Below are 24967 nucleotides of genomic sequence, written 5' to 3'. Positions count from 1 at the left end.
CCTCCCCTCCTCTCCTCTCCTCCCCTCTCCTCCCCTCTCCTCCCCTCCTCCTTTCTCCTCTCCTCCTCCCCTCTCCTTCCCTCCCCTCCCCTCCCCTCCCCTGTCCTCTCCTCTCCTCCTCTCTTCTCCTCTCGTCCCATCTCCTCTCTCCTCTCCTCTCCTCCCCTCTCCTCCCCTCCTCCTTTCTCCTCTCCTCCTCCCCTCTCCTTCCCTCCCCTCCCCTCTCCTCTCCTCCTCCCCTCTCGTCCCCTCCCCTCTCGTCCCCTCCCCTGTCCTCTCCTCTCCTCTCCTCCTCTCCCCTCCCCTCCTCTCCTCTCCTCTCCTCTCTTCTCCTCTCGTCCCCTCTCCTCTCCCCTCTCCTTCCCTCCCCTCTCCTTCCCTCCCTTCTCCTCCCCTCTCCTCTCCTCCTCCCCTCTCCTTCCCTCCCCTCTCCTCCCCTCTCCTTCTCTCCCCTCTCCTCCCCTCCCCTCTCCTCTCCTCTCCTCTCCTCCTCCCCTCTCCTCTCCTCCTCCCCTCTCCTCTCCTCTCCTCCTCTCCTCTCCTCCTCTCCCCTCTCCTCTCCTCTCCTCCTCCCCTCTCCTTCCCTCTCCTCTCCTCTCCTCCTCCCCTCTCCTCCTCCCCTTTCCTCTCCTCCTCCCCTCTCCTTCCCTCCCCTCTCCTTCCCTCCCCTCTCCTCTCCTCCTCTCCTCTCCTCCCCTCTCCTCCCCTCTCCTCTCCCTCCTCCCCTCTCCTCTCCTCTCCTCCTCTCGTCCCCTCCCTCTCCTCCCCTCTCCTCTCCTCCTCCCCTCTCCTTCCCTCTCCTCCTCCCCTCTCCCCTCCCCTCCCCACCTCCCCTCTCCTCTCCTCTCCTCTCCCCTCCCCTTCCCACCTCTCTCCTCCTCTCCTCTCCTCTCCTCTCCTCTCGTCCCCTCCCCTCTCCTCTCCTCCCTTCTCCTCCTCCCCTTTCCTATCCTCCTCCCCTCTCCTTCCCTCCCCTCCCCTCTCCTCCCCTCTCCTCTCCTCCTCTCCTCTCCTCTCCTCCCCTCTCCTCTCCTCCTCTCCTCTCGTCCCCTCCCCTCTCCTCTCCTCCTCCCCTCTCCTTCCCTCTCCTCCTCCCCTCTCCTCCCCTCCTCCCCTCCTCTCCTCTCCTCTCCTCTCCCCACCTCTCCTCTCCTCTCGTCCCCTCCCCTCTCCTCTCCCCTCCTCTCCTCTCCTCTCCTCCCCTCTCCTCTCTTCTCCTCTCGCCCCCTCTCCTCTCCTCCTCCCCTCTCCTCTCCTCTCCTCCTCCCCTCTCCTTCCCTCTCCTCTCCTCCTCCCCTTTCCTCTCCTCCTCCCCTCTCCTTCCCTCCCCTCTCCTCTCCTCCTCTCCTCTCCTCCCCTGTCCTCCTCTCCTCTCCTCTCCTCTCGTCCCCTCCCCTCTCCTCTCGTCCCCTCCTCTCCTCTCCTCTCCTCTCGTCCCCTCCCCTCTCCTCTCGTCCCCTCCCCTCTCCTCTCCTCTCCTCTCCTCCCCCCTCCCCTCCCCTCCCCACCTCTCCTCTCCTCTCCCCGCTCCTCTCCTATCCTCTCCTCTCGTCCCCTCCCCTCTCCTCTCCTCTCCTCTCCTCTCCTCCCCTCTCCTATCCTCTCCTCTCCTCTCCTCTCCTATCCTCTCCTCTCGTCCCTCCCCTCTCCTCTCCTCTCCTCTCCTCTCCTCTCCTCTCCTCTCCTCTCCTCCTCCCCTTTCCTCTCCTCCTCCCCTCTCCTCCCCTCTCCTCTCCTCCTCTCCTCTCCTCCCCTGTCCTCCTCTCCTCTCCTCTCGTCCCCTCTCCTCTCCTCTCCTCTCCTCTCATCCCCTCCCCTCTCCTCTCCTCTCCTCCCCTCTCCTCTCCTCTCCTCCCCTTTCCTCTCCTCCTCCCCTCTCCTCCCCTCTCCTCTCCTCCTCTCCTCTCCTCCCCTGTCCTCCTCTCCTCTCCTCTCCTCTCGTCCCCTCCCCTCTCCTCTCCTCTCCCCTCCTCTCCTCTCCTCTCCTCTCGTCCCCTCCCCTCTCCTCTCCTCTCCTCCCCTCTCCCCTCCCCTCCCCACCTCTCCTCTCCTCTCCCCGCTCCTCTCCTATCCTCTCCTCTCGTCCCCTCTCCTCTCCTCTCCCCTCCTCTCCTCTCCTCTCCTCTCCTCTCCTCTCCTCTCGTCCCCTCCCCTCTCCTCTCTCCTCCCCTCTCCTCTCCTCCTCTCCTCCCCTCCCCTCTCCTCTCCTCCCCTCTCCTCCCCTCTCCTCTCCTCTCTTCTCCTCTCGTCCCCTCCCCTCTCCTCTCCTCCTCCCCTCTCCTCTCCTCTCCTCCTCTCCTCTCCTCTCGTCCCCTCCCCTCTCCTCTCCTCCCTTCTCCTCCTCCCCTTTCCTATCCTCCTCCCCTCCCCTCCTCTCCTCTCCTCTCGTCCCCTCCCCTCTCCTCTCGTCCCCTCCCCTCTCCTCTCCTCCTCCCCTCTCCTTCCCTCTCCTCCTCCCCTCTCCTCCCCTCTCCCCTCTCCTCTCCTCTCCTCTCCCCTCCCCACCTCTCCTCTCCCCTCCTCTCCTCTCCTCTCCTCTCGTCCCCTCCCCTCTCCTCTCCTCCTCTCCTCTCCTCCCCTCTCCTCTCCTCCTCTCCTCCCCTCTCAGCTGATGCTCATGAATTCATCAGCCAGAACGGTCTTCGTCGTGTCCAATTTATGTGTCCTGACAGAATGAACTTCGTAAAGTTACACTCTGTAAAAAAGAAAGCAGTGAGATAGCCTTCAGAATAAGGGCATGTCAGCCTAATTTACGTCACGACCCCAACCAAGCTGGTGTTTATTATTTCACTGTCTAAATTCTCTGTACTTTTAATATTAGACTTAAAACCTTACTCTTTGAAAAAACTGATAGAAATTATGTTGTTCCAGTTGTTATTCTAGTCGGACTAGTTCATATTTATTTTGTGAGCATTTATTTATTACTATTGTAGAGTCTTCTAGAATATCGCTCCATCAGATGACCTCAACGTTAGAATCCAACTTTTCCAGTGCTTTTGCTGCATCTGTGGAACAATAAACACGTTCCCATCATATTAGTGGTTGGCTTGTTTTTTACCATCATATTTGTATGCACCTGTAACATACTTTAGGACTCAATCAATCTTTATTTATATAGCGTCTTATACAATCAAAATTGTTTCAAGGCGCTTTCCAGAATCCCAGGGCCTGACCCCAGACAAGCAACAGTGGCAAGGAACAACTCCCCTTTAACAGGAAGTAACCTTGAGCAGGACTGGAAGAAACAGAAAAACTCCTTTAATACCATGCATTTTAAGAACGTATATATTTGACGTTACGACGGTAGCTTTTCAGCCTGGGGTAGGGGTAGGGGTCGGGGTAGGGGTCGAGGTCTTCGCTCTTGTCCTGGCTCTTTTCTCCCAGCAGACCCGACTGTTGAAAGGCGCAAACCGGAAGTAGAGGGTGTAGTTGGCGGAAGTGCGGCTGCCTCGCGCTCTTGGCCTCAGTGAGGGACTGTCCTCGCGTCTCCGCTAAATTAAGACAACGAATCGCTGTCGGAACCGGACTCGCGTCAGGCTCTCCGTCCAGTTTGTGAGGCGCCTGGTCCTGCCTGAAATGCGGGTTATTTAATTCGAGGTTGCTGCTTTCGTTTGGGCGCAGTGAGCTGCTGTCTGGACCCTCTGAAGTGTCTGTGTGGGCGGGTACTCACGGCGGGTCGCTTCGTTAGCTAACACCACCCCGCTGCCATCACTCCGCTCGGGTTCCTGTCGGATAACCACCCGTGGAGGTTTCCAGCAGCCATGGACAGAGGACGGGCCGTTGTCGGCCTACTGGTTCTGGTTTTGGTTCTAGCCCAGCGCTCTGGCTCCTTTAACCTGGACGTGGAACAGCCGTCCGTGTTCTCCGGACCGGAGCGGAGCTATTTCGGCTTCTCAGTGGACTTCTTCCACCCCGCGGACAAGCAGAGGTAAGAGGTGATGAAAGGTGACGAAGCTCAGGTGCTGAAGGCTTAAGGTCACCCTAACTATAACCCTGGCGGCCCTGTTTCTGAGCAGCGGTGCCTTCGGAACTAAAGAGCATCTTTCTAGTCACATCTGTCGGGATATCTCTGCTTTAACGACAACCAGCCGAGGGCCACTTTTCCTTGTGTGCTGTCTGTTGAACCCAAGTCCCAGTAATCCCCTTCACCCCAACCCTGTGGAATGGACCAGCTGTTGCTGACTTGGTGCTGCTGCTCAGCTTCTTCCTGATGAGAACGCGTCTGCGGTCCGGCTGCCCAACTTCCCGGGGTGGCCCATGTTTCCTGCCGCTTTGCAAAGATAGCAGATATCTCTGTGTTTGCGTGGTCCCGTCATTCCTCCTGTCATCTTTTTAGACAGGAAAGCGACTCATTCGCAGTTCAGACAGTGTCAGAACATCGGTTCATGTCAGAAACGCCGTCAAGTCTGCTGCCTGTTGTTTCCTGTTTGCTCCACTCAGAATCTCCAGCATGTTTCCTGGCTGGAACCGAGCCGGGTCTTTCAGAGCCCTCTAGTCCTCCAGTCTCGGGTCCATGCTTAATCCCGTTTCATCGGGGAACAAAGACGTCTGTGTTTGCTTCAGTCCCCTCAGGGCCAGAGTTGCCCCTCACAATGGTGCTGGGGGCTAAAAGCACCTGATGCCCCCCCAAAGGTCTACGTTTGCCTCACTGCTGAGCCTTGATGGCAAATGTTCTGATAGCAGCAACACAAGCACCAGATTTGGGTTTAGTTTATCAGCTGGAACTGGAAAACCTTCCCCAGTAAACGCTTACAAAAACAGGTGTGTGTGTGTGTGTGTGTGTGTGTGTGTGTGTGTGTGTGTGTGTCAGTGTGGGCATATACTGTTGGAGATGCTGTTCCTGTATCGACGGTCACTCTTCTTCCAGGTGTCCATAATCTTCTGGAATGGCTGTTTCAGTGAGGAACCTGGATGAGATGCTCAAATCCTCAGATCTGATTGTTTGTCTCCTCAGCTCAGATGTTCTGATCGGTGCTCCTCGGGCCAACACTTCCTCAGATGGTATTGTGGAGAGGGGAGCGGTGTTTAGCTGTCCCTGGAGGGGCTCCACCTGCCAGAAGATTGAGTTTGACAGCTCAGGTAAGAAAGGGAAGAACTTCTGGACATGTGGATGCTCACAGCTCCATGTTGTAGCTGTTGTTGAAGGTCGGGATGAGTGGAGCCCTGCAGGAGCCATCCAGATCCAGCATCCAGATCAGTTCTTCAGGAAAGAGCCAGATGTTGGTGCAGATGCAGCTGAAGCTGATGATGTCATGCAGACATGGAGCGCCTTGAGCATAAATGGTTGCGTCTTAGCTGAGTTCTTGTGCCTCTGGTCCTGCTGAGTGAGTGTGTGTGTGCCAGCAGCACAACTGTGAGGTTCTGGGGGAATCGGGTCCAGGTCGGTGGGCGCGCTAGCTCAGGCTCTTCTGAGCCCTTTCTGTCTCCGACTTTTATGACATGGACATTTGATTGACTCTTTAGAAACAAATTATTCATCAATGTCTCCTTTAACCAGAACTGGGACCAGCAGCCCTCAGCAGTGGTGTTACTGGGACCAGTTCCTGTTCTTTGCTGAAGTTCCCTGGAGCTTGTCTGTGGAAGTTACAATAAAAGTTGCTGCTGAGGTGCTGGTTGAATGTTAGTACGGGGCAGGAGCCGCGGGGGGGTGGGGGCTGACACGTTAGCACTGTGAAGGTCGAGTCAGGACATGTTGAAGAAAGGGAGCAGCAGCAGACGTGTGGATGCCACCAGGCTTTCCCACATCTGTTAAAGCAGCAATGACCCACGTTAGCCTGTAGCTAACTTAATCAATCAGTTATTGCCATCAGACACAGTCCGAAATGTTCGGAATCCCATAAAACCAAGTGGCCCTAAAGACCTTGGGCTGAAGGGAGCGTGGGCACCTTCTGCTCAGTAAAGGCACGTTCGTCTGCTGTGGTTGTGGACTGGTTTCAGTGTCTGATCCAGGTTCACGTTCAGACCTGATTCTGAATGAAGAAACCCAGACCCGTTGTGTAACTGTGCTGACTGTTTCTCAGCTGTCTGACTCCGCTGGGGAAGAACAACCTCTGAGCAGAGCTTCTGCTTGTCCTCCATGTTTAATGTTGATCCATCATGTTGGAGGAAGTTCAGATGGTTTCCAGCTGTTGTGGTGGACTGTTTCAGCCTTCGTGCTGCCTGGTCGGACCATAAAAGGAAACTCAGACTGTTTATGTCTCAGCAGCTGACATCACAGTCAGGCCACACCTCGTGTGTGTGTGTGTGTGTGTGTGTGTGTGTGTGTGTGTGTGAGCGAGTGAGTGTGTGTGTGTGTGAGTGTGTGTGTGTGTGTGTGTGTGAGCGAATGAGTGTTTGTGTGAGTGAGTGTGTGTGTGCGTGTGTGAGTTAGTGTTCCACAATTGAAGTCTTTGTTGTTGACCTCATTGCTAACTAAAGTTGGCCCACAGACTAGAATTTACTAGAATTTACTGGAATGCTGTGTGTGTGTGTGTCTATGTCTCTTTATGTGTGTGTGTGTGTCTATCTATGTCTCTTTATGTGTGTGTGTGTGTCTATCTATGTCTCTTTATGTGTGTGTGTGTGAGAGAGAGAGAGAGTGAGTGTCTGTGGCTACGCAGTGAGGACCAGGTCCAGAAGGTGGTCCTTGATTCTAATGATCAAAATAATAATTATTAGATTCTCGATTGTGTCGGCATCATAAACCAAAACCCAACGAGGCCGTCCTGGGTTTCAGGTGACAGGACCAACAAAGAAGGAGCCAAGATGGAGTTTAAATCCAGGCAGTGGTTCGGAGCTTCAGTCCGATCTGATGGAGAACACATCCTGGTACCGTCCCACATTTACTCTGATGATGGTGAAAGATGTCATGACCTTGACTCTGTGTGTGTGTGTGTGTGCGTGCGTGTGTGTGCGCGTGTGTGTGTGTGTGTGTGTGTGTGTTTCAGGCCTGTGCTCCTCTCTATCAATGGTCTACCTTTGGTGTTTCTGAGCGGGAGCCGGTTGGGACGTGTTTCCTGAAGAAAGGGTCCAGGGTGGTTGAGTACTCGCCCTGCAGATCAGGTGTGATTTGTGATTCCGTCTGACTGATGAATTGAACCTGTGATCCAGTCGATCCAGCAGGTGTTCCCACACTCCTCCAAGGTTTCTGACCTGAGACCGCTGCTAATTGTGGAGCTTTAGCGCTGGAACGTGACCCGAGCTGAGAGAACTCGCCTCGATCTCCTCACACTGTTCTAAAGTGATCATCAAGGAGCTGAAATGATACAAGAATGTGTTGACATACACTCATTGTGTACATAATCCATAATAATCAGCTGCCATGTGACCTTCACCTTGACCTTCAGCTGCTGCCTCTTCATCTGATCAATTATTGGGTTGGTTTTCAGGGGCCAACTCACCAGAGGGACAGGGATTCTGCCAGGCTGGCTTCAGCGTGGACTTCCTGAAGGTGGGTCAGCAGCTCCAGCCCCCCCCCCCGTGTGTGTGTGTGTGAGACAGAGAGAGAGTGTGTGTTGTACTTGCTGCATAATAACTACTAAAAGACTCATTCTACCAGCAACGTGGGCACAGGTTTAGGGGTTGGTTATGATGGTGTGCTGGCTGCTGATAGCACAGACTGAATATTATATATTCTGTTGTGTAATTGTACACACCCTCTGTACTATGTGCAGGTACACAGGGGTTGAGTATCCATTTATCTGGATTATTCTATATATACATCCTTTGGTATAGTCTCTATTCTATCTCAATTTAATTTTATGTTTTCTGCGTGCTTTTGCTGTGGTTGCGCCATAAATTTCCCCGTGTGGGACAAATAAAGGATCTGAGTCTGAATAGTCCTCACAGACATAGAAATACAAAGATACATGTGAGAGTGTTATTTTCAGTGTTTTCAATAAAAAAAATCTTTTCTTTAGAATAACAGAGTGCTGGTGGGAGGACCAGGAAGTTTCTACTGGCAGGGTGAGTGTGTGTGTGTGTGTGTGTGTGTGGGTGGGTGAGTGAGTGAGTGAGTGTGTGTGTGTGTGGGTGTGTGAGTGAGTGGGTGGGTGGGTGAGTGAGTGTGTGTGGGTGAATGTGTGGGTGTGTCTGGGTGGGTGAGTGTGAGTGTGTGTTGGTGTGTGTGAGTGTGTGTTGGTGTGTGTGTGTGGGTGTGAGAGAGAATGTAATTATTCTTTCAATGTTGCCAATGTTGTTGTCAATGTCAACACAGACCTCACTCACTCACTCACTCACTGTCTTACACACACACACACACACACACACACACACACACACAGATCCAGAGATGTGTGTGTTCTGGTTGAGGCTCCTGGTCGTTCTCCAGCTGGAAGTTCTCTTCTTCTCTCTCCAGGTCAGCTGATTTCAGACAGTATCTCTGAAATTTTTAACCGCTTTGATGGAAATTTCATCACTCCATATGGAAACACACAAGCGACGAAGTCAGCTGGGGCTAATTATGATGACAGTTACCTTGGTAACCAAACTTTGAATCAAGCTGTTATGCTAATCACTGACTGCTGACAGTCAGAAACACAAACGTTCCTCCTGTGATGTCACCAGGATACTCTGTGACCGTTGGAGACTTCAATCGAGATGGAAAAGAGGGTAAGACTGTCTGGGACCTCACAGCAATCTGAGCTCTGATTGGCTGGGACACAAATCAATGTTTTGATGATTGAGACAACATGATAGATCATTAGCTGATGAGGCTTCTTCACAGATTATGTGGCTGGAGTCCCTCGTGGAGAGAAGGCACTGGGATATGTGAGTCTCTCTCTCACACACTCACACACTCTTATTCTCTCTTTTACTGATAAACCTGCCTTCATCTTGTAGGTGAACATCTTCAATGCTCTCAACATGGAGTCCATGGTGAATTTCACAGGTACCCAGGTGAGCTGCAGGTTCTCTGATGTCACATGTGTATGCTGTGAACACACACACACACACACACACACACGGCACCTCCATCAATGTCTTCCACAGGATTTCTGACTCCTTACTGGTGTGTTTTCAGATGGACTGTTTGGTTCAGTCAGTGGGTGGTTCAGTGTCTGCTGTCACTCTGGACGTATCGATAAAGTTGTGTGATTGAATCTGTTCCTGTTTCATAGATGGCTGCTTACTTCGGACACTCTGTAGCTGCTTCTGACGTTAATAACGATGGGTGAGTTGGTCTTTTCTCTGTAGGACCAAGTGGTGTCCACACAGAACTATGATCTTGCTTTGTGCTGATTTTCCGCCCGTCCTCCCCAAGGACGGCAAATGCCCGATTGTCTTGCGTCTCAGAAGATTGTCCTGTAAGATGATCTGTTGGTCTGAGGTGTGTCGAGCGAATTTGTCCCGTGTGTGTGTGTTAGGTTGGTGGATCTGCTGGTTGGCGCTCCACTCTTCATGGATAGAGGATCTGATGGAAAACTGAGGGAGGTGGGACAGGTGGGTAAAACATGTCCACTGAAGTTTCCTCTGGATTCAAACCGCCACCCTGTGGCTCCGTCCCAACAAAAGTCTCATCTGTGCTTATTAAGAGGATTTTCGGGTGCAGAGCAGCATGAGCGATCGCGGCTACAGTTCGGATGCTCGATCTCGGTGGACACACTACTTCTGCTGACTTGCTGTTGTTCTCCAGGTGTCGGTGTACCTGGGGCGAGGTGGATTTTCTTTTCAGCCCCCACAGATGCTCACAGGGTCAGAGGTTTATGCCAGATACGGTTCTGCCATCGCAGCACTGGCAGACCTGGACATGGATGGGTACAACGGTATGAGAGAACACACACACCGGATGACAGATGATTTCCTCTGTCTGGTTTGTCTGTCTGCTATTTTTAAAAAGAGCCTGACTCTTGATCAGGCAACAGGAAAAACCCACTTTAACAGGAAGAAACCTTGAGCAGGACCAGGCTCATAAGGGGGCCTTTCTGGGTAAATGAGGAGAGGAAGAGATGCATCATATCAGAGCGGTCCACCGGGACGATCCGGTGCTTTCACCGTCTCCTGACAGGAGCTTGGCCTCTGAGGACCTCGTAGGCCAGGAGAGGAGCCAGTGAAGAGAAGCCAGGAGGGTCCTGTGACCTCTGTGCTTGGTTACAGCCAGATTTAGCAGCAGTATTTGGATCAGCTGGAGGTGCGGACAGAATTCTTCAGCCAACACTGGATCCCAAGGGTCCAGCCAGGAATGGCGAGTGCTGGAGGAGCTTGGCAGCATCTGCGTTCGGAGTCAGCCTGATCGGATTTTTGTGATGTTTCTGCTGCAGATCTGTGAGATAAAGGTCGGGCACAGGTCAAAGGTCACTCCAAGATTCCTCACAAGCACACTAGAGGATAGAAAGTTGAGCGTCCAGGAGCAACCTGCCATTAGTTGATCTGTTCATGAAGAGTTGAAGGCAACCGCCTGAGTTTGGTCTGAGCAACGAAGAAGGACGTTTGAGTCCAGCCTGAAGCTTGACTGGCTGATCTGGTTCCTCTGGTTCCATAGATAAATCAGCATGTTCTGACCAGGTCCAGGACGAGAGGACTGTTCCAAGTCCAGAACCGTCTGCAACTCCATGACGAGGCGACAATATGAAGAGACATCATCCTGAACATGGATCCAGTTAACCTGGAGAGGAGCTGGTCCATCACACTCCCCAGCAGCTCTTTTCATCCTCTCCTGCTACAGTGTGAAGGTGGTTTGGGTCTTGACCTGTGCTGACCTGTTACCTCTGTCTCCTCCAGATGTGGCCATCTCTGCTCCTTATGGTGGCCCCCAGCATCAGGGTTTAGTCTACATCCATAATGGCCGGGCTCAGGGACCTGACCCCACCCCTTCACAGGTGAGTCTGACGGTTGGCAGCAGCCATGAAGCTCCTGTCAGCTCCTGCTGATGGAACTCTCAACACATCTGGCAGGTTCTGCAGGGCAAATGGGCCTCCAGCTACATGCCTGCGAGCTTTGGTTACTCCCTGAGTGGAAGCACCGACATCGACCAGAACGGATATCCAGGTACACACACGCACACAGAAACACACAGAAACACACGCACACAGAAACACACGCACACAGAAACACGCACGCACACAGAAACACACACGCACACAGAAACACACACGCACACAGAAACACACGCACACAGAAACACACGCACACAGAAACACACAAGAAACACACACGCACACAGAAACACACGCACACAGAAACACACACGCACACAGAAACACACGCACACAGAAACACACGCACACAGAAACACACGCACACAGAAACACACGCACACAGAAACACACACGCACACAGAAACACAAACACATCGATACAGACACAAACAGAAACACACACGCACACAGAAACACACACGCACACAGAAACACACACGCACACAGAAACACACACGCACACAGAAACACACGCACACAGAAACACACACGCACACAGAAACACACGCACACAGAAACACACACGCACACAGAAACACACACGCACACAGAAACACACGCACACAGAAACACACACGCACACAGAAACACACACGCACACAAAAACACACACGCACACAGAAACACACGCACACAGAAACACACACACAGAAACACACGCACACAGAAACACACGCACACAGAAACACACACGCACACAGAAACACACACGCACACAGAAACACACGCACACAGAAACACACACGCACACATAAACACACACTCACACAGAAACCACACTACGCACAGAAACACACCGCACACAGAAACACACACGCACACAGAAACACACCGCACACAGAACCACTCCCACAGAACACACCAACACAGAACACCACCGACACACAGAAACACACGCACACAGAAACACAAACACATCGATACAGACACAAACAGAAACACACACCACACAGAAACACACACGCACACAGAAACACACACGCACACAGAAACACACGCACACAGAAACACACAACTCACACATAAACACACGCACAACAGAAAACACAACAACATCGATACAGACACAAACAGAAACAAAGGCCACACACACATACACACACACACAGATACACATGGAGTGAAGTGAAGTGCTGATGTTTGTTTCTGTCTTTTAGATTTAATAGTGGGGGTGTTTGGAGCTGACAAAGCTGTTTTGTACAGGTAATTTTGTGTGTGTGTGTGTGTGTGTGTACATGCCCCCCCCCCCCCCTGCTGTGTGTGTAATGACTTGGGGCCTCTTCTGATATCAAAGAACTCGTGCGTTCTCCTGCTGACAACACTCTAAATTATTGTTTATTCTCTTGCCTCTCTCCCCTCCCCCCTCCCCCCTCCCCTCCCCTCTCCCCTCTCCTCTCCCTCCTCTCCCCTCCCCCCTCCCCTCTCCTCTCCTCCTCTCCCCTCCCCCCTCCCCTCTCCTCCTCTCCTCTCTCCTCCCCTCCCCTCTCCTCCTCCCCTCTCTCCTCTCCTCTCCTCCCCTCTCTCCTCTCCTCTCCTCCCTTCCTTTCCCCTCCCCTCTCCTCCCCTCTCCTCCCTTCCCCTCCCCCCCTCCCTTCCCCTCTCCTCTCCTCTCCTCCTCCCCTCTCCTCCCCCTCCCCTCTCTCCTCCCCTCTCCTCCCTTCCTTTCCCCCTCTCCTCCCCTCCCCTCCCCTCCTCCTCCCTCCCTTCCTCTCCCCTCCCCCTCTCCTCTCCTCTCCTCTCCTCCCCTCTCACCTCCTCCTCCCCTCCCCTCCTCTCCTCTCCTCCCCTCCCCTCTCCTCCTTCCCCTCTTCTCTCCTCCCCTCTTCTCCTCCCATCCCCTCTCCTCTCTCCTCCCCTCTCCTCCCTTCCTTTCCCCTCCCCCTCCCACCTCCTCCTCCCCTCTCCTCCCCTGACAGAGCCCGTCCCGTCATCAGTGTGAATGCTTCCTTGGACATCTCCCCTCAGATCATTAACCCAGAGGAGAAGACCTGCACTCTTCCTGGTACCAGCATAACTGTTTCCTGGTGAGGCCTCACTTCCTGTTTCCTGTGTCTTCCTCTGCTCTTGTTCCATTTCCTGCGCTTGCGTCCTGGTGCTTTTCAGCGCCACGCTGCTTCTTCTTCTACGAATCCTTAGACACACAAGTCTGAAAAACAGCTTTAACGTATGTTCTATCAGCCCGTCTCTATTAGCGTAGCTGGAAGTGCAGCATATAACTCATCAATGCTGTTGGTAGCGTCAGCTGACTGTTGAGCTGCTGCCCGGCGGCCGTGGCCGCTACAGATAGACACCAGTCCCGTGAGAAACACTGATCCGGCAACATAGTCTGTTTCCGTGTTTCAGTTCTTTGCACATGTCTCCTTCTAATGAGAATTATTGATTGCATTGATCCACACTGAGCTCTGGCTGATTGTTGTTCCAGTTTTAAGGTCAAGTACTGTCTGAAGGCCAGCAGTCGTGGCGCTCCGGCCACCCTCAGTAAGTCAGAGAGCGGCGTCAGGTCGGTGTTGGACATCATCAGACAGTGTGGTGACCTGTTCTCCTCCGACTGCTCCGCAGATTTCAACATTGAGCTGGTGTTGGACCGTCTGAAGCAGAAGGAGGCCACAAAGCGCGTCCTGTTCCTGCACAGTCGGACCTTTCAGTACTCCAAAAACATGGCTGTGTCCAATGGCAGAGCGCCGTCCTGTGAGGAGCAGTTCGTCTTCCTGAGGGTGAGCAGCAGGTTGGAAGCCGGTTCAGCTGCCTTCTCACAGCAGCAGCAGGTTAAAGGGTTCTCCCTCCATGTCAGGACGACCGTGAGTTCCGAGATAAGATCACGCCCATCTCCGTGGTGATGGAGTACCAACTGGACTACCAGCAGGCCGCGGATAAGACTGGACTCAAGCCCATCATTGACACGGCCGCGCCCCCCAATGTCACCAAGCAGGCTCACATCCTGTTGGACTGTGGAGACGACAACATCTGCAAACCCGACCTGAAGCTGGCGGTCAGAAGGTGCGTCCTGAGACGCAGAGGCACTCCCGTCCTTCCTTTCTGGAAGACACCAGATGAACCATGTCCCTTTGTGTCCTAGTGATCGGGAACAGATCTACGTGGGCGACGACAACGCTCTGACGCTGGAAGTCAGCGCCGAGAACCGTGGAGAGGGCGCCTACGAGGCCGAGCTCCACGTCTACCCGCCACAGCAGGCCGACTTCACCGGTGTGGTCCGCAGCCAGGTAGGGTTGGGGCTGAGGGTCCGGTTTCTGGTGCAAGTCAGATGAAGTTGAACCCGACTGACGCCGTCCACCTTCTGGTTTTGATCAGACTCTCAGCAGGTTATCCTGCGCTTACAAGAAGGAGAACCAGACAAAGATGGTGGTGTGTGACCTGGGAAACCCCATGAAGGGTGGGACCAAGGTCAGCGATAACATGGCCCCCTGAAGACCACCTTTCTTTTGACCTTTTAAAATTGAGAAGAACCAGATCGGTGTTGAATCATTTTTGACTGGTTTTGCGTTCTGCCCCCCTCCTGCTCCCTGATTGGTCTCTGGCTTCTTCCTGTTGTGCTGTGATTGGACAGGTGCTGGCAGAGCTGCGCTTCAGTGTGCACCAGCTGTCGGAGGAGGACACAACCGTCAAGTTTGACCTGCAGATCGTCAGGTAGGCAACGCCCAAACAAGGTCCCTTCAGGGGCGGCAGCGCCACCCGGTGGCCGCTGGTGGCGTCTCGTTAACTTACTGAGTGAAAGTTCATTTTGTCTACTTGAATATTAACGAGAACGAGAAAAATGTTTGTCTTTCAATAAGAACAAAGAAAAGGACGAGCTGAACGTGTCTGACCTTTGACCTTGGACTCTTTTTCAGCTCCAACCAATTTAACAACACCAGTCCTCGAGTTTCCAGCGTCACTCAGCTGGCCGTCCTCGCCAAGGTGTCCATCAGAGGGTAACTGACACAACACACAAACACACACAACGCACACAACGCACTGTTGATAGAAGGATCAATCTCAGTTACTGATTCAATGTGTGTGTGTGTGTGTGCGTGTGTGTGTGTGTGTGTGTGTGTGGCCCCCAGAACATCATCTCCAGGTCAGGTGTTCCTTCCCATTGCTAACTGGAAGACTAAAGAGCCTCCGGTGGTTGGAGACGACATCGGACCACAGATAGTTCACGTCTATGAGGTAACGCCTCGGCAGCTGTGGTCATGTGACTGCTGACAGGAAAGATGGGCGGAGCCACAATAACCGGCCCTTCCAGTCGTTTATTCGTTTACTCCAGTGAGTAGATCAAAGTGATTGCAGTCCGCTGGACTCAGGGGTCCCATTTTCTTGCTGCCAGCTCCTCAACAACGGGCCCAGTACGTTCAGTAAGGCGGCGCTGGAGGTGGAGTGGCCGCACCAGTTCAGGAACGGCTCGCTGCTCTACATCACCAGCTACGAGACGGAAGGACCCATCAACTGCACCACCGACGTGGAGATCAACCCGCTGCGAGTGTCGGTGGGGAGCAGCAGCGCTCAGCACCTCCTCCAGTCACACACCCAGCACTGATCATGGTGTGTGTGTGTGTGTGTGTGTGTGTGTGTGTGTGTGTGTGTGTGTGTGTGTGTGTGTGTGTGTGTGTGTGTGCGCGTGTGTGTGTGCGCGCGTGTGTGGGTGTCAGAACCCATTATCTCCAGCAAAGAACACCAGTGGGGATGTGGTTCCACCCAGAGAGCGAGAGACTGAAGGACGGAACCGAAACCATGTTCGCAAGAGAGACCTGGAGTCCAGAGAGGGACAGAACGACCTGCAGACGCTGGTGAGAAGAGAAGAAGAGACGAGAAGCACCTTCAGACCGGAAATTTGCTTTGATGTTTTCATGCAGGGAAACACACAATGTTGCCAATTACGTGTGTGTGTGTGTGTGTGTGTGTGTGCTTGTGCGTCTGTGTGTGTGTGTGAGCAGGACTGCAGCACAGCAGACTGCCTGCGGCTCAGGTGTCAGGTGGGTCGTCTGGAGAGGAGGAAGAACGCCATCGTCTTCATCTACGCCCGCCTGGCTGTGGACAGCTTCCTCAGGGTAACAACCGATGAGAGAGCTTGGTGGTTTGGGTGCCACAGCTCAACAATGTGCACATGGACGTTCTGGGTGGACAGGTGAGGGACAGGTAGTGGACAGGTGAGGGACAGGTAGTGGACAGGTGAGGGACAGATAGTGGACAGGTGAGGGACAGGTAGTGGACAGGTGAGGACAGATAGTGGACAGGTGAGGGACAGATAGTGGACAGGTAGTGGACAGGTGAGGGACAGATAGTGGACAGGTAGTGGACAGGTGAGGGACAGATAGTGGACAGGTGAGGGACAGGTAGTGGACAGTTGATGGACAGGTGAGGGACAGGTAGTGGACAGTAGTGGACAGGTAGTGGACAGGTGAGGGACAGGTAGTGGACAGGTGAGGGACAGTTGATGGACAGAGGTGGGCAGGTGAGGGACAGGTAGTGGACAGGTAGTGGACAGGTGAGGGACAGGTAGTGGACAGTTGATGGACAGGTGAGGGACAGGTAGTGGACAGGTGAGGGACAGGTAGTGGACAGGTGAGGGACAGATAGTGGACAGGTGAGGGACAGTTGATGGACAGGTGAGGGACAGATAGTGGACAGGTGAGGGACAGTAGTGGACAGGTGAGGGACAGATAGTGGACAGGTAGTGGACAGGTGAGGGACAGATAGTGGACAGGTGAGGGACAGGTAGTGGACAGGTGAGGGACAGGTAGTGGACAGGTGAGGGACAGATAGTGGACAGGTGAGGGACAGTTGATGGACGGGTGAGGGACAGGTAGTGGACAGGTGAGGGACAGTAGTGGACAGGTGAGGGCAGCGGGACCTGATGTTTGTATCAGCTTCTTCAGCGGATCAGTCAGACGTATCGGTGGTTTATTAACGTGTCCGGGGATCAGGTGATCGGGGATCAGGGATCCGGTGAGCAAGGATCCGGTGATCAGGGATCAGGTGTTTAGGGATCAGGTGATCGGGGATCAGGTGATCGGGGATCAGGTGTTTAGGGATCAGGTGATCGGGGATCAGGGATCTGGTGAGCAAGGATCCGGTGATCAGGGATCCAGGGATCAGGTGTTTAGGGATCCGGGGATCGGGGATCCGGTGATCATTTGACCGTGGAGGTGATCATGACGCCGTCCAGTCTCCCCCTTCTCTCATGGTTTTACCCATCATGCAACACTTGTCCGTCTGTTGGTTGCAGACAGAGAACCAGAACCGATCCTATGTGGTCCGATCGGCGGCCTCCTTCAGCGTCATCGAGATGCCGTATAAGAACCTCCCAGCGGAGCTGCCGTCCAACAGCACCGCCGTCAGCCTGTCGGTGGTCTGGGTGGCCGAGCCCCCCGGGCCCATCCCGGCCTGGGTCGTGGCCCTGGCGGTTCTGGCCGGGCTGCTGCTGCTGGCCTTGCTCATCTTCATCATGTACAAGGTACACCTCCGCCTCCTCCACCCCCCCGCCTCCTCCGCCTCCTCCACCCCCCCACCTCCTCCACCCCCCCCGCCTCCTCCACCCCCCCCGCCTCCTCCACCCCCCCGCCTCCTCCACCTCCTCCACCTTCTCCACCTCCTCCTCCACCCCCCTCACCTCCTCCTCCATCCCCCACCTCCTCCGCCTCCTCCACCTTCTTCACCTCCTCCTCCTCCTCCACCCCCCACCTCCTCCTCCACCCCCCCACCTCCTCCTCCACCCCCCCACCTCCTCCTCCACCTTATTCTCCACCCCCCACCTCCTCCACCCCCCACCTCCTCCTCCACCCCCCCACCTCCTCCTCCACCTTATTCTCCACCCCCCACCTCCTCCACCCCCCACCTCCTCCTCCACCTTATTCTCCACCCCACCTCCTCCTCCACCTTATTCTCCACCCCCCCACCTCCTCCTCCATCCCCCGCCTCCTCCACCTCCTCCACCTTATTCTCCACCCCCCACCTCCTCCTCCACCTTATTCTCCACCCCCCATCTCCTCCACCGCCTCCTCCTCCTCCACCTCCTCCTCCATCCCCCGCCTCCTCCACCTCCTCCACCTTATTCTCCACCCCCCACCTCCTCCTCCACCTTATTCTCCACCCCCCACCTCCTCCACCCTCCACCTCCTCCTCCACCCCCCACCTCCACCCCCCCACCTCCTCCACTCAGCCTCCTCTTCTCTCCCCAGCTGGGCTTCTTTAAGCGGGTGCGCCCCCCCCAGGAGGACTGCACAGAGAAGGAGCAGCTGCAGCCAGAGGAGAATGGAAACACCGATGCTTAGAGCGCCCCCTGCTGGCTCGGAGTGGTACTGAGAGACTTCTGCCTGAAGAGTCACGAGTACGAATCCCCTCCCACGTTCAAGTTGCACTTTCCCTTTGAACCTTGGATGAGCCCTGGGTACTGTGGGTTGACCAGTCTGTACCAGTTAAACCAGTATGACCAGTTATTGGGAGGCTGGTGGTCACTTCTGCTCTAGCTTCTCTCTTTCAACACTGTATTTGGCTACATGAGCACGTTAGCATATTCAGGTGTAGGATGTAAAATATCTGCTGTAACTGGCAAATATTAGCATAATGTGGTCAACTACCTGGTTAGTTGGAAACCATTTCTCGGTGAGTTATCACTAAAATTATTTTATATGTACTGAACACGTCAGCATTTTGTGCTAATGCTCGCTTGTTTGCCATAGCTTAGCATTGGTTTCATTTATTGCAAGTATTTCTCACTCATTAATGAATCAGAACTATTTAATGTGTTAGCTTTAGCCTCAAGCTGGTAGCATTTTGTCATGATCAAAAGGCTAATCTGCATTCCGTTGGTGTTAGCTTCCTTTGGATTTCAGTTGTGACCAACAAAATTTCGATTGTCTGTGCGGCGGTCCGAGTGTGGACGCGAGTTTGTAAATGTATTCAAACAAAAAGTTGCTACGGTAGGAATTTACCCATATTGGGTTTTTAAAAGTCACTGCGGGAACTCTTCAGTTAGCTCATGCTTTCATCTTCCACTGGCGTCTTTGCATTAACTTTAATATCCACCGTTGTTTGTCACTACAGCCAAATTAAGGTTGTAGCATGCAAACAATTAGCAGCTGTTTAGCTTAGCGAGCACTGAGGGGTTATTGCTAAACTATTAGGGGCCAGGATAATCAAAATGCAACATGGTTATTTTAAGTGACTTCCTGTTGTTACAATAAATGTTGCTAATTTCTTTGTTTGCATTGTTTACATCTGGTTTTGTAACATATATCATTTATCTGCTGGCCCCGCCCCCCCCAGCCCAGACACCACGGTTTCATCAACAGACGATACAGCGTCCATTTGTCATCGTTAGCCTCATTAGCGTGAGGCTAACGTCACTGGTTTAGTTCTACTATCCCGTCTGTCTGAGGACGACGTTTGTTCCCGGGATCATCAGCGTCCACGCTCCTGCTGTCTGTCCTTTGACATTGTCCACCCGTCTCACTGTCTTTCTGTCTGTCCATCCTGCTGTCTCCGTCCACCCTTTCATCTGTCTGTCCACACAACCTTTTCTGTCATTTGCCACCTGATGAGCTGATCTGTAACATTTGGTGAAATGATTCCAGCTTAAATAAATCAGATTTCTTTGACTTGTTTTAATGGTTTATTAATGGTTTGTTAATGGTTTATTAATGGTTTATTAATGGCCTCATTAAGCTGCAGTTTCTGCTGGTACTTGTGATCCAGGAAGGCTCCGCCTCTCTGACCAGCGCTGAAAGAAGAGCGAACTCATCTTCATGTCTGAACACCTCTGGCAACACAGGAAGTTGTTTGTTGCATGTTGGACTGGATCAAAATGAACATACAGGTGAGACACTTCCTGTCCTGCTTCACTCTTATTGGTCACTGGGTGAGCAGGAAGCTGAGGTCACAGCCAGGGTCAAACTCCACCGAGGGTTTCCCTCTGAAACGGCCACCACACGTCACGCTTCCAGAGGTGTGTGTGTGTGTGCGTGTTACCGTGCGTGTGTGTGTTACCGTGTGAACAGCCTGGCCCTGGTGCTGCCCAGCAGCGTAGCTTTGTTTCCCTCCACCAGCAGCATGGAACCTTCTCTCAGACCCTGAAAACAGACTCCAAACCTTCACACAGGTGTTTCACAGGTCAGAGGTGTTGAGGCGCATCTCACCAGGACGCAAGGAGTGTCGGGTTCTTCGTGGTACTGGGTGATCCTCTGTTCTCGGGTCTCCTGCACATCAAGATGGAGTGAGTGACCAGCAGGGGGAGCTGCTGTTCTAACACAAACATCACTGCTTCCTGTGATGTCACTTCCTCTCACTTTGTCGGAGAACTAAGAGATGAGCTTTAGTGATCCGAGCTGAGGGTCCTCCTTAAGGCCAAGGGCTGGCTTATCTGACACAAACCTGACGGTCCAATCACAGGAGCCACACGTCACTTATCAGTCAGCGGCTCAGGAGCGTTTCCTCTTATCTCCCTAATAAAGCTTGACGGGTTCAAAGGTCACTGCAGCCACAATCTGAGTCCAGTCGCCCGTTGGTGGAAAACAGGCTGCAAATGTAAAGATTCTTCTCTCACCCCCATGTGGCGACTGTTGGGGTCGGCGTCCAGGTAGTGGGGGTTGATGTTGAACGGGACGAGGCCGATGGCGGCGAAGGATGGCGGGTAGACGATGGGCATGTCGTTGGTGGTGTTGATGCTGACGGTGGCCACGTTGCTTCCTGCGCTGGAGCCCATGTAGGGGGCGCCGTCCTGGACGCAGGGCACAAAACGGTGTGTGTGTGTGTGTGCATGTGAGAGAGTGTCTGAGTGTGTGTGTGTGAGAGAGAGAGAGTGTCTGAGTGTGTGTGTGTGTGAGAGAGAGAGAGTGTCTGAGTGTGTGTGTGAGAGAGAGAGAGTGTCTGAGTGTGTGTGTGTGAGAGAGAGAGAGTGTCTGAGTGTGTGTGTGTGAGAGAGAGAGAGAGTGTGTGCGTGTGAGAGAGTGTCTGAGTGTGTGTGTGTGAGAGAGAGAGAGTGTCTGAGTGTGTGTGTGTGAGAGAGAGAGAGTGTCTGAGTGTGTGTGTGTGAGAGAGAGAGAGTGTCTGAGTGTGTGTGTGTGTGAGAGAGAGAGAGTGTGTGCGTGTGAGAGAGTGTCTGAGTGTGTGTGTGAGAGAGAGTGTGTGTGCCTGTGAGAGAGTGTCTGAGTGTGTGTGTGACAGAGAGAGAGAGAGTGTCTGAGTGTGTGTGAGAGTGTCTGAGTGTGTGTGTGACAGAGAGAGAGAGAGTGTCTGAGTGTGTGTGTGTGTGAGAGAGAGAGAGAGTGTGTGCGTGTGAGAGAGTGTCTGAGTGTGTGTGTGAGAGAGAGTGTGTGTGTGTGTGACAGAGAGAGAGAGAGAGTGTGTGCGTGCATGTGTGTGTGAGAGAGAGACCTCCAACACTCTCCTCCTGATCTCTGACACCAGCTTGTTGTCATAGAGACTCTTCAGGAGACGGAACGTGTTTCCTCCTCCTACAAACAGGAAGTAGAATCTGTCAGGATGCAGGTGACCGTCATGTGACACCTCAGTTTCAGTTCCTCACCTATGAAAATGGCTTCAGCCCTGCGGACAGCTTCAACAGGGTCCGGCGCCTCATGGATCCCGTCCACTTCGTACCCTGCAGGGGCCAGAGAGACAGAAGGGGACAGACGAGGTGTTTTCAGGAGCTTCTCTGGTTTAGCCGCTAACCGCTAACAGACGGGACAAACCCAGAGTCCGGAACGCGTCCCTGGCGGTCTTGGTGTAGGCGTCTCTGTCGTGGAGGGCGTACGGAACAAACAGAACCCTTTTCACATCTCTGCAACACAGATGACAGATCAGGTCTGGTGCAGAACCTGGTTCCGTGGCCTCAGACTCACCTGTCACCTGTCTGAGGAACCTTCTGAACTCACCGTCCGAAGAACTCGGCAACGTTCTGCTGGCAGTGCTGCAGGTAGCCGCTGCCATGCAGGGTGGAGTTGGACACCAGCAGAAGCCTCCTCTTCATTTCTGGACCCACCACCGACTGCCAAGTCCACAGTCCGAGGCCAGAGTCCTGCTGGAAGTACCACGCCGGGAACTATGACGCGACTTCCGGTCCGATCCTTTCAAAATAACACAAGTCCAATCCTGACAAAATAACACAAGTAGCCTTTTCCTCGAATATTTACAAGATTTCTGAACTAATGGCTGCGATGTCACGCACGCCCACGCACACACATGCACGCGCACACAATTTGCTGCAGCAGTTATTTTCCAACCGCGTGACGAACGTTGTTCCTGACTGAAACTAAATGACAGTGTCCTACAGGGGGCGCCCTTCTAACGTCCACCGGAAGGTCCCGCTGTAGTTCCAGCTGTGTCCACGTGATGGCGATATTTTACCATAATTACCATACCATAATTAATTTTACCTTTCCTGACTACAACCTCTCCTCTGTCTTTCTTTCTTCTCCTCCTTCGCTCCTCTCTCTCTCTCTCTCTCTCCCTCTCTCCCTCCCTCTCCCCCCTCCCCCCTCCCCCCTCCCTCTCCTCGGTAGAAACAGGAGCAGTGGGGGGCGGGGCTAAACCACATCTGGATGAAAAACATCTGGACTTTTTCTGTCTGCGTGACTCTCCGACGGCGGAGGGCGGACAGAGCGTGAGTTTCGGCCGATGATGGCTCCGGGCTGGGCGCTCTGGGCCGGGATGGCTGCGGTTCTGGCTGCGGGTGAGTCCCTGTTGTTTCACCCAAATGGCGAGAAAGAAAACAGAGAGAAGGAAGAAGAAGTTTAGACAACAGTCAACAAGACGCCAGCGTGCGTGAGAGAGACAGAGAGAGGGGCGGGGGGAGAGAGAGGGAGAGGGAGGGAGAGGGAGGGGAGTGGGAGAGAGAGGAGTGGGAGAGAGAGGAGGGGGAGAGAGAGGGAGAGAGGAGAGGGAGAAAGAGAGAGGAGGGGGGAGAGAGAGGAGTGGGGAGAGAGGAGGGAGAGAGGAGGGAGAGAGGAGGGGGGAGAGGAGAGGAGTGGGGGAGAGAGAGAGAGGAGGGGGGAGAGAGAGGAGTGAGAGAGGAGTGGGGAGAGAGGAGGGAGGGAGAGGAGAGGGAGGGAGAGGGAGGGGAGTGGGAGAGAGAGGAGGGGAGGGAGAGGAGAGGAGTGGGAGAGAGAGGGAGAGAGGAGAGGGAGAAGCGGAAGATGAGAGGGAGAGAGGAGAGGGGAGAGAGGAGTGGGGAGAGAGGAGGGAGAGAGGAGGGGGAGAGGAGAGGAGTGGGGGAGAGAGAGAGAGGAGGGGGGGAGAGAGAGGAGTGAGAGAGGAGTGGGGAGAGAGGAGGGAGGGAGAGGAGAGGAGTGGGGGAGAGAGGGAGGGAGAGGGAGGGGAGTGGGAGAGAGAGGAGGGGGAGAGGAGAGGAGAGGAGTGGGAGAGAGAGGAGATGAGAGAGGAGTGGGGAGAGAGGAGGAGAGAGGAGGAGGGGGGAGAGGAGGGGGGGAGGAGAGAGGAGAGGAGGGGGGGGAGAGGAGAGGAGTGGGAGAGAGGGAGGGGAGAGAGGAGGGAGAGAGAGGGAGAGAGGAGAGGGAGAGGGAGAAAGAGAGAGGAGGGGGGAGAGAGAGGAGTGAGAGAGGGAGAGGGAGGGGAGTGGGAGAGAGAGGAGTGGGAGAGAGAGGAGGGGGAGAGGAGAGGAGAGGAGTGGGAGAGAGAGGAGGGGGAGAGGAGAGGAGTGGGAGAGAGAGGGGAGAGAGGAGAGGGAGAAAGAGAGAGGAGGGGGGAGAGAGAGGAGTGGGGAGAGAGGAGGGAGAGAGGGGGGGAGAGGAGAGGAATGGGGGGAGAGAGAGAGAGGGAGGGGGGGAGAGAGAGGAGTGAGAGAGGAGTGGGGAGAGGAGGAGGGAGAGAGGAGGGAGGGAGAGAGGAGGGAGGGATGGGAGAGGAGAGGAGTGGGGGAGAGAGGGAGGGAGAGGGAGGGGAGAGAGGAGGGAGAGAGGAGGGGGAGAGGAGTGGGGGAGAGAGAGAGAGGAGGGGGGAGAGAGAGGAGGGGGGAGAGAGGAGGGAGAGGGAGGAGAGAGGAGGGGAGAGAGGAGGGGAGAGAGAGGGAGAGAGGAGAGGGAGAGGGAGAAAGAGAGAGGAGGGGGGAGAGAGAGGAGTGAGAGAGGAGTGGGGAGAGAGGAGGGAGAGGAGAGGGGGGAGAGGAGAGGAGTGGGAGAGAGAGGGAGAGAGAGGGAGAGAGAGAGAGGAGTGGGGAGAGAGGAGGGAGAAAGGAGGGGGGAGAGAGGAGGGAGGGGGGAAGAGAGGAGGGGGGTTGAGAGGCTAGAGGGATGAGGAAGAGAGAGGGGAGAGAGGGAGAGCGGGAGTGGGAGAGAGAGGAGGGGGAAGATGCAGAGGAAGAGGAGTGGATGAGAGAGAGAGAGAGAGAGGGAGAGGGTAGAAGACAGAGAGAGGAGGGCGGGAGCAGCGAGGTGAGTGGGAGAGTAGGCGGGAGAGAGGAGGGGGGAGGTAGAGAGGGGGGGGAGAGAGAGAGAGGAGGGGGGGAGAGAGAGGAGTGAGTGAGAGGCAGGAGTGGGGAGGGAGAGAGGAGGGAGAGAGGATGAGGAGGAGGGGGGGAGTGGGAGAGAGAGGAGGAGGGGAGAGGAGAGGAGTGGGAGAGAGAGGGAGAGAGGAGAGGGAGAAAGAGAGAGGAGGGGGGAGAGAGAGGAGGGAGAGAGGAGGGGGAGAGGAGAGGAGTGGGGGAGAGAGAGAGGAGGGGGGAGAGAGAGAGAGGAGTGAGAGAGGAGTGGGGAGAGAGGAGGGAGAGGGAGGGGAGTGGGAGAGAGAGGAGGGGGAGAGGAGAGGAGTGGGGAGAGAGAGGAGTGAGAGAGGAGTGGGGAGAGAGGAGGGAGAGAGGAGGGGGAGAGGAGTGGGGGAGGAGAGAGAGAGGGAGAGGGAGGGGAGTGGGAGAGAGAGGAGAGGGGAGGAGGGAGGAGAGGAGTGGAGGAGTGGGAGAGAGAGAGAGAGGAGTGAGAGAGGAGTGGGAGAGAGAGAGGGGGGAGAGGGAGGGGGAGAGGAGTGGGGGGGGGAGGAGAGAGAGGAGGAGGGTGGGAGAGAGAGGAGTGGGGAGAGAGGAGGGAGAGAGGAGTGGGGAGAGAGGAGGAGAGAGGGAGAGGGAGGGA

At 54.5% G+C, this 24967-nt stretch overlaps 3 protein-coding genes across 5 annotated transcripts in view; 2 read left to right on the top strand and 1 right to left on the bottom strand.

Annotated features, from left to right (window-relative positions):
* Positions 1-3460: 3460 nt before the first annotated feature.
* Positions 3461-19489, top strand: itgav (integrin, alpha V). Its single transcript, XM_029850890.1, has 30 exons — positions 3461-3928; positions 4955-5079; positions 6716-6807; positions 6927-7041; positions 7368-7429; positions 7899-7944; positions 8336-8458; positions 8545-8589; positions 8705-8748; positions 8821-8877; positions 9099-9151; positions 9345-9420; positions 9614-9743; positions 10699-10796; positions 10872-10965; positions 12053-12098; positions 12812-12919; positions 13318-13373; positions 13455-13609; positions 13687-13892; positions 13972-14116; positions 14205-14297; positions 14461-14540; positions 14744-14824; positions 14957-15062; positions 15220-15378; positions 15542-15679; positions 15827-15940; positions 17119-17346; positions 18071-19489. Exons 1-30 carry the CDS (start codon positions 3762-3764, stop codon positions 18161-18163), a joined length of 3135 nt encoding a protein of 1044 aa, XP_029706750.1. The 5' UTR covers positions 3461-3761; the 3' UTR covers positions 18164-19489.
* LOC101062594 (alpha-aspartyl dipeptidase) lies at positions 19487-21997 on the bottom strand. Its single transcript, XM_029851191.1, has 9 exons — positions 21764-21997; positions 21581-21669; positions 21415-21489; positions 21264-21343; positions 20434-20607; positions 20027-20086; positions 19878-19960; positions 19706-19803; positions 19487-19611 (listed from the first exon to the last, which is right to left on the bottom strand). The coding sequence occupies exons 1-8, from the start codon at positions 21856-21858 to the stop codon at positions 19743-19745; spliced, it is 717 nt and encodes a 238-aa protein (XP_029707051.1). The 5' UTR covers positions 21859-21997; the 3' UTR covers positions 19487-19611; positions 19706-19742.
* A 175-nt stretch (positions 21998-22172) lies between these two features.
* tgfbr2l (transforming growth factor beta receptor-like) overlaps positions 22173-24967 on the top strand; it is a 14351-nt gene continuing 11556 nt past the window's right edge. For all 3 annotated transcript variants that reach the window (XM_029851022.1, XM_029850986.1, XM_029850945.1), the window contains exon 1: positions 22173-22560. Coding sequence is in view for 2 of the 3 variants with exons in the window: in XM_029850986.1 (XP_029706846.1) it covers positions 22506-22560 (55 nt within the window). In the remaining variant the exon portion in view is untranslated. The remainder of the gene's footprint in view (positions 22561-24967) is intronic.

This window comes from Takifugu rubripes, chromosome 1 (genome assembly GCF_901000725.2).
Source record: "Takifugu rubripes chromosome 1, fTakRub1.2, whole genome shotgun sequence".
Classification (NCBI taxonomy): domain Eukaryota; kingdom Metazoa; phylum Chordata; class Actinopteri; order Tetraodontiformes; family Tetraodontidae; genus Takifugu; species Takifugu rubripes.
This window is presented reverse-complemented; position numbering and strand designations above follow the sequence as displayed.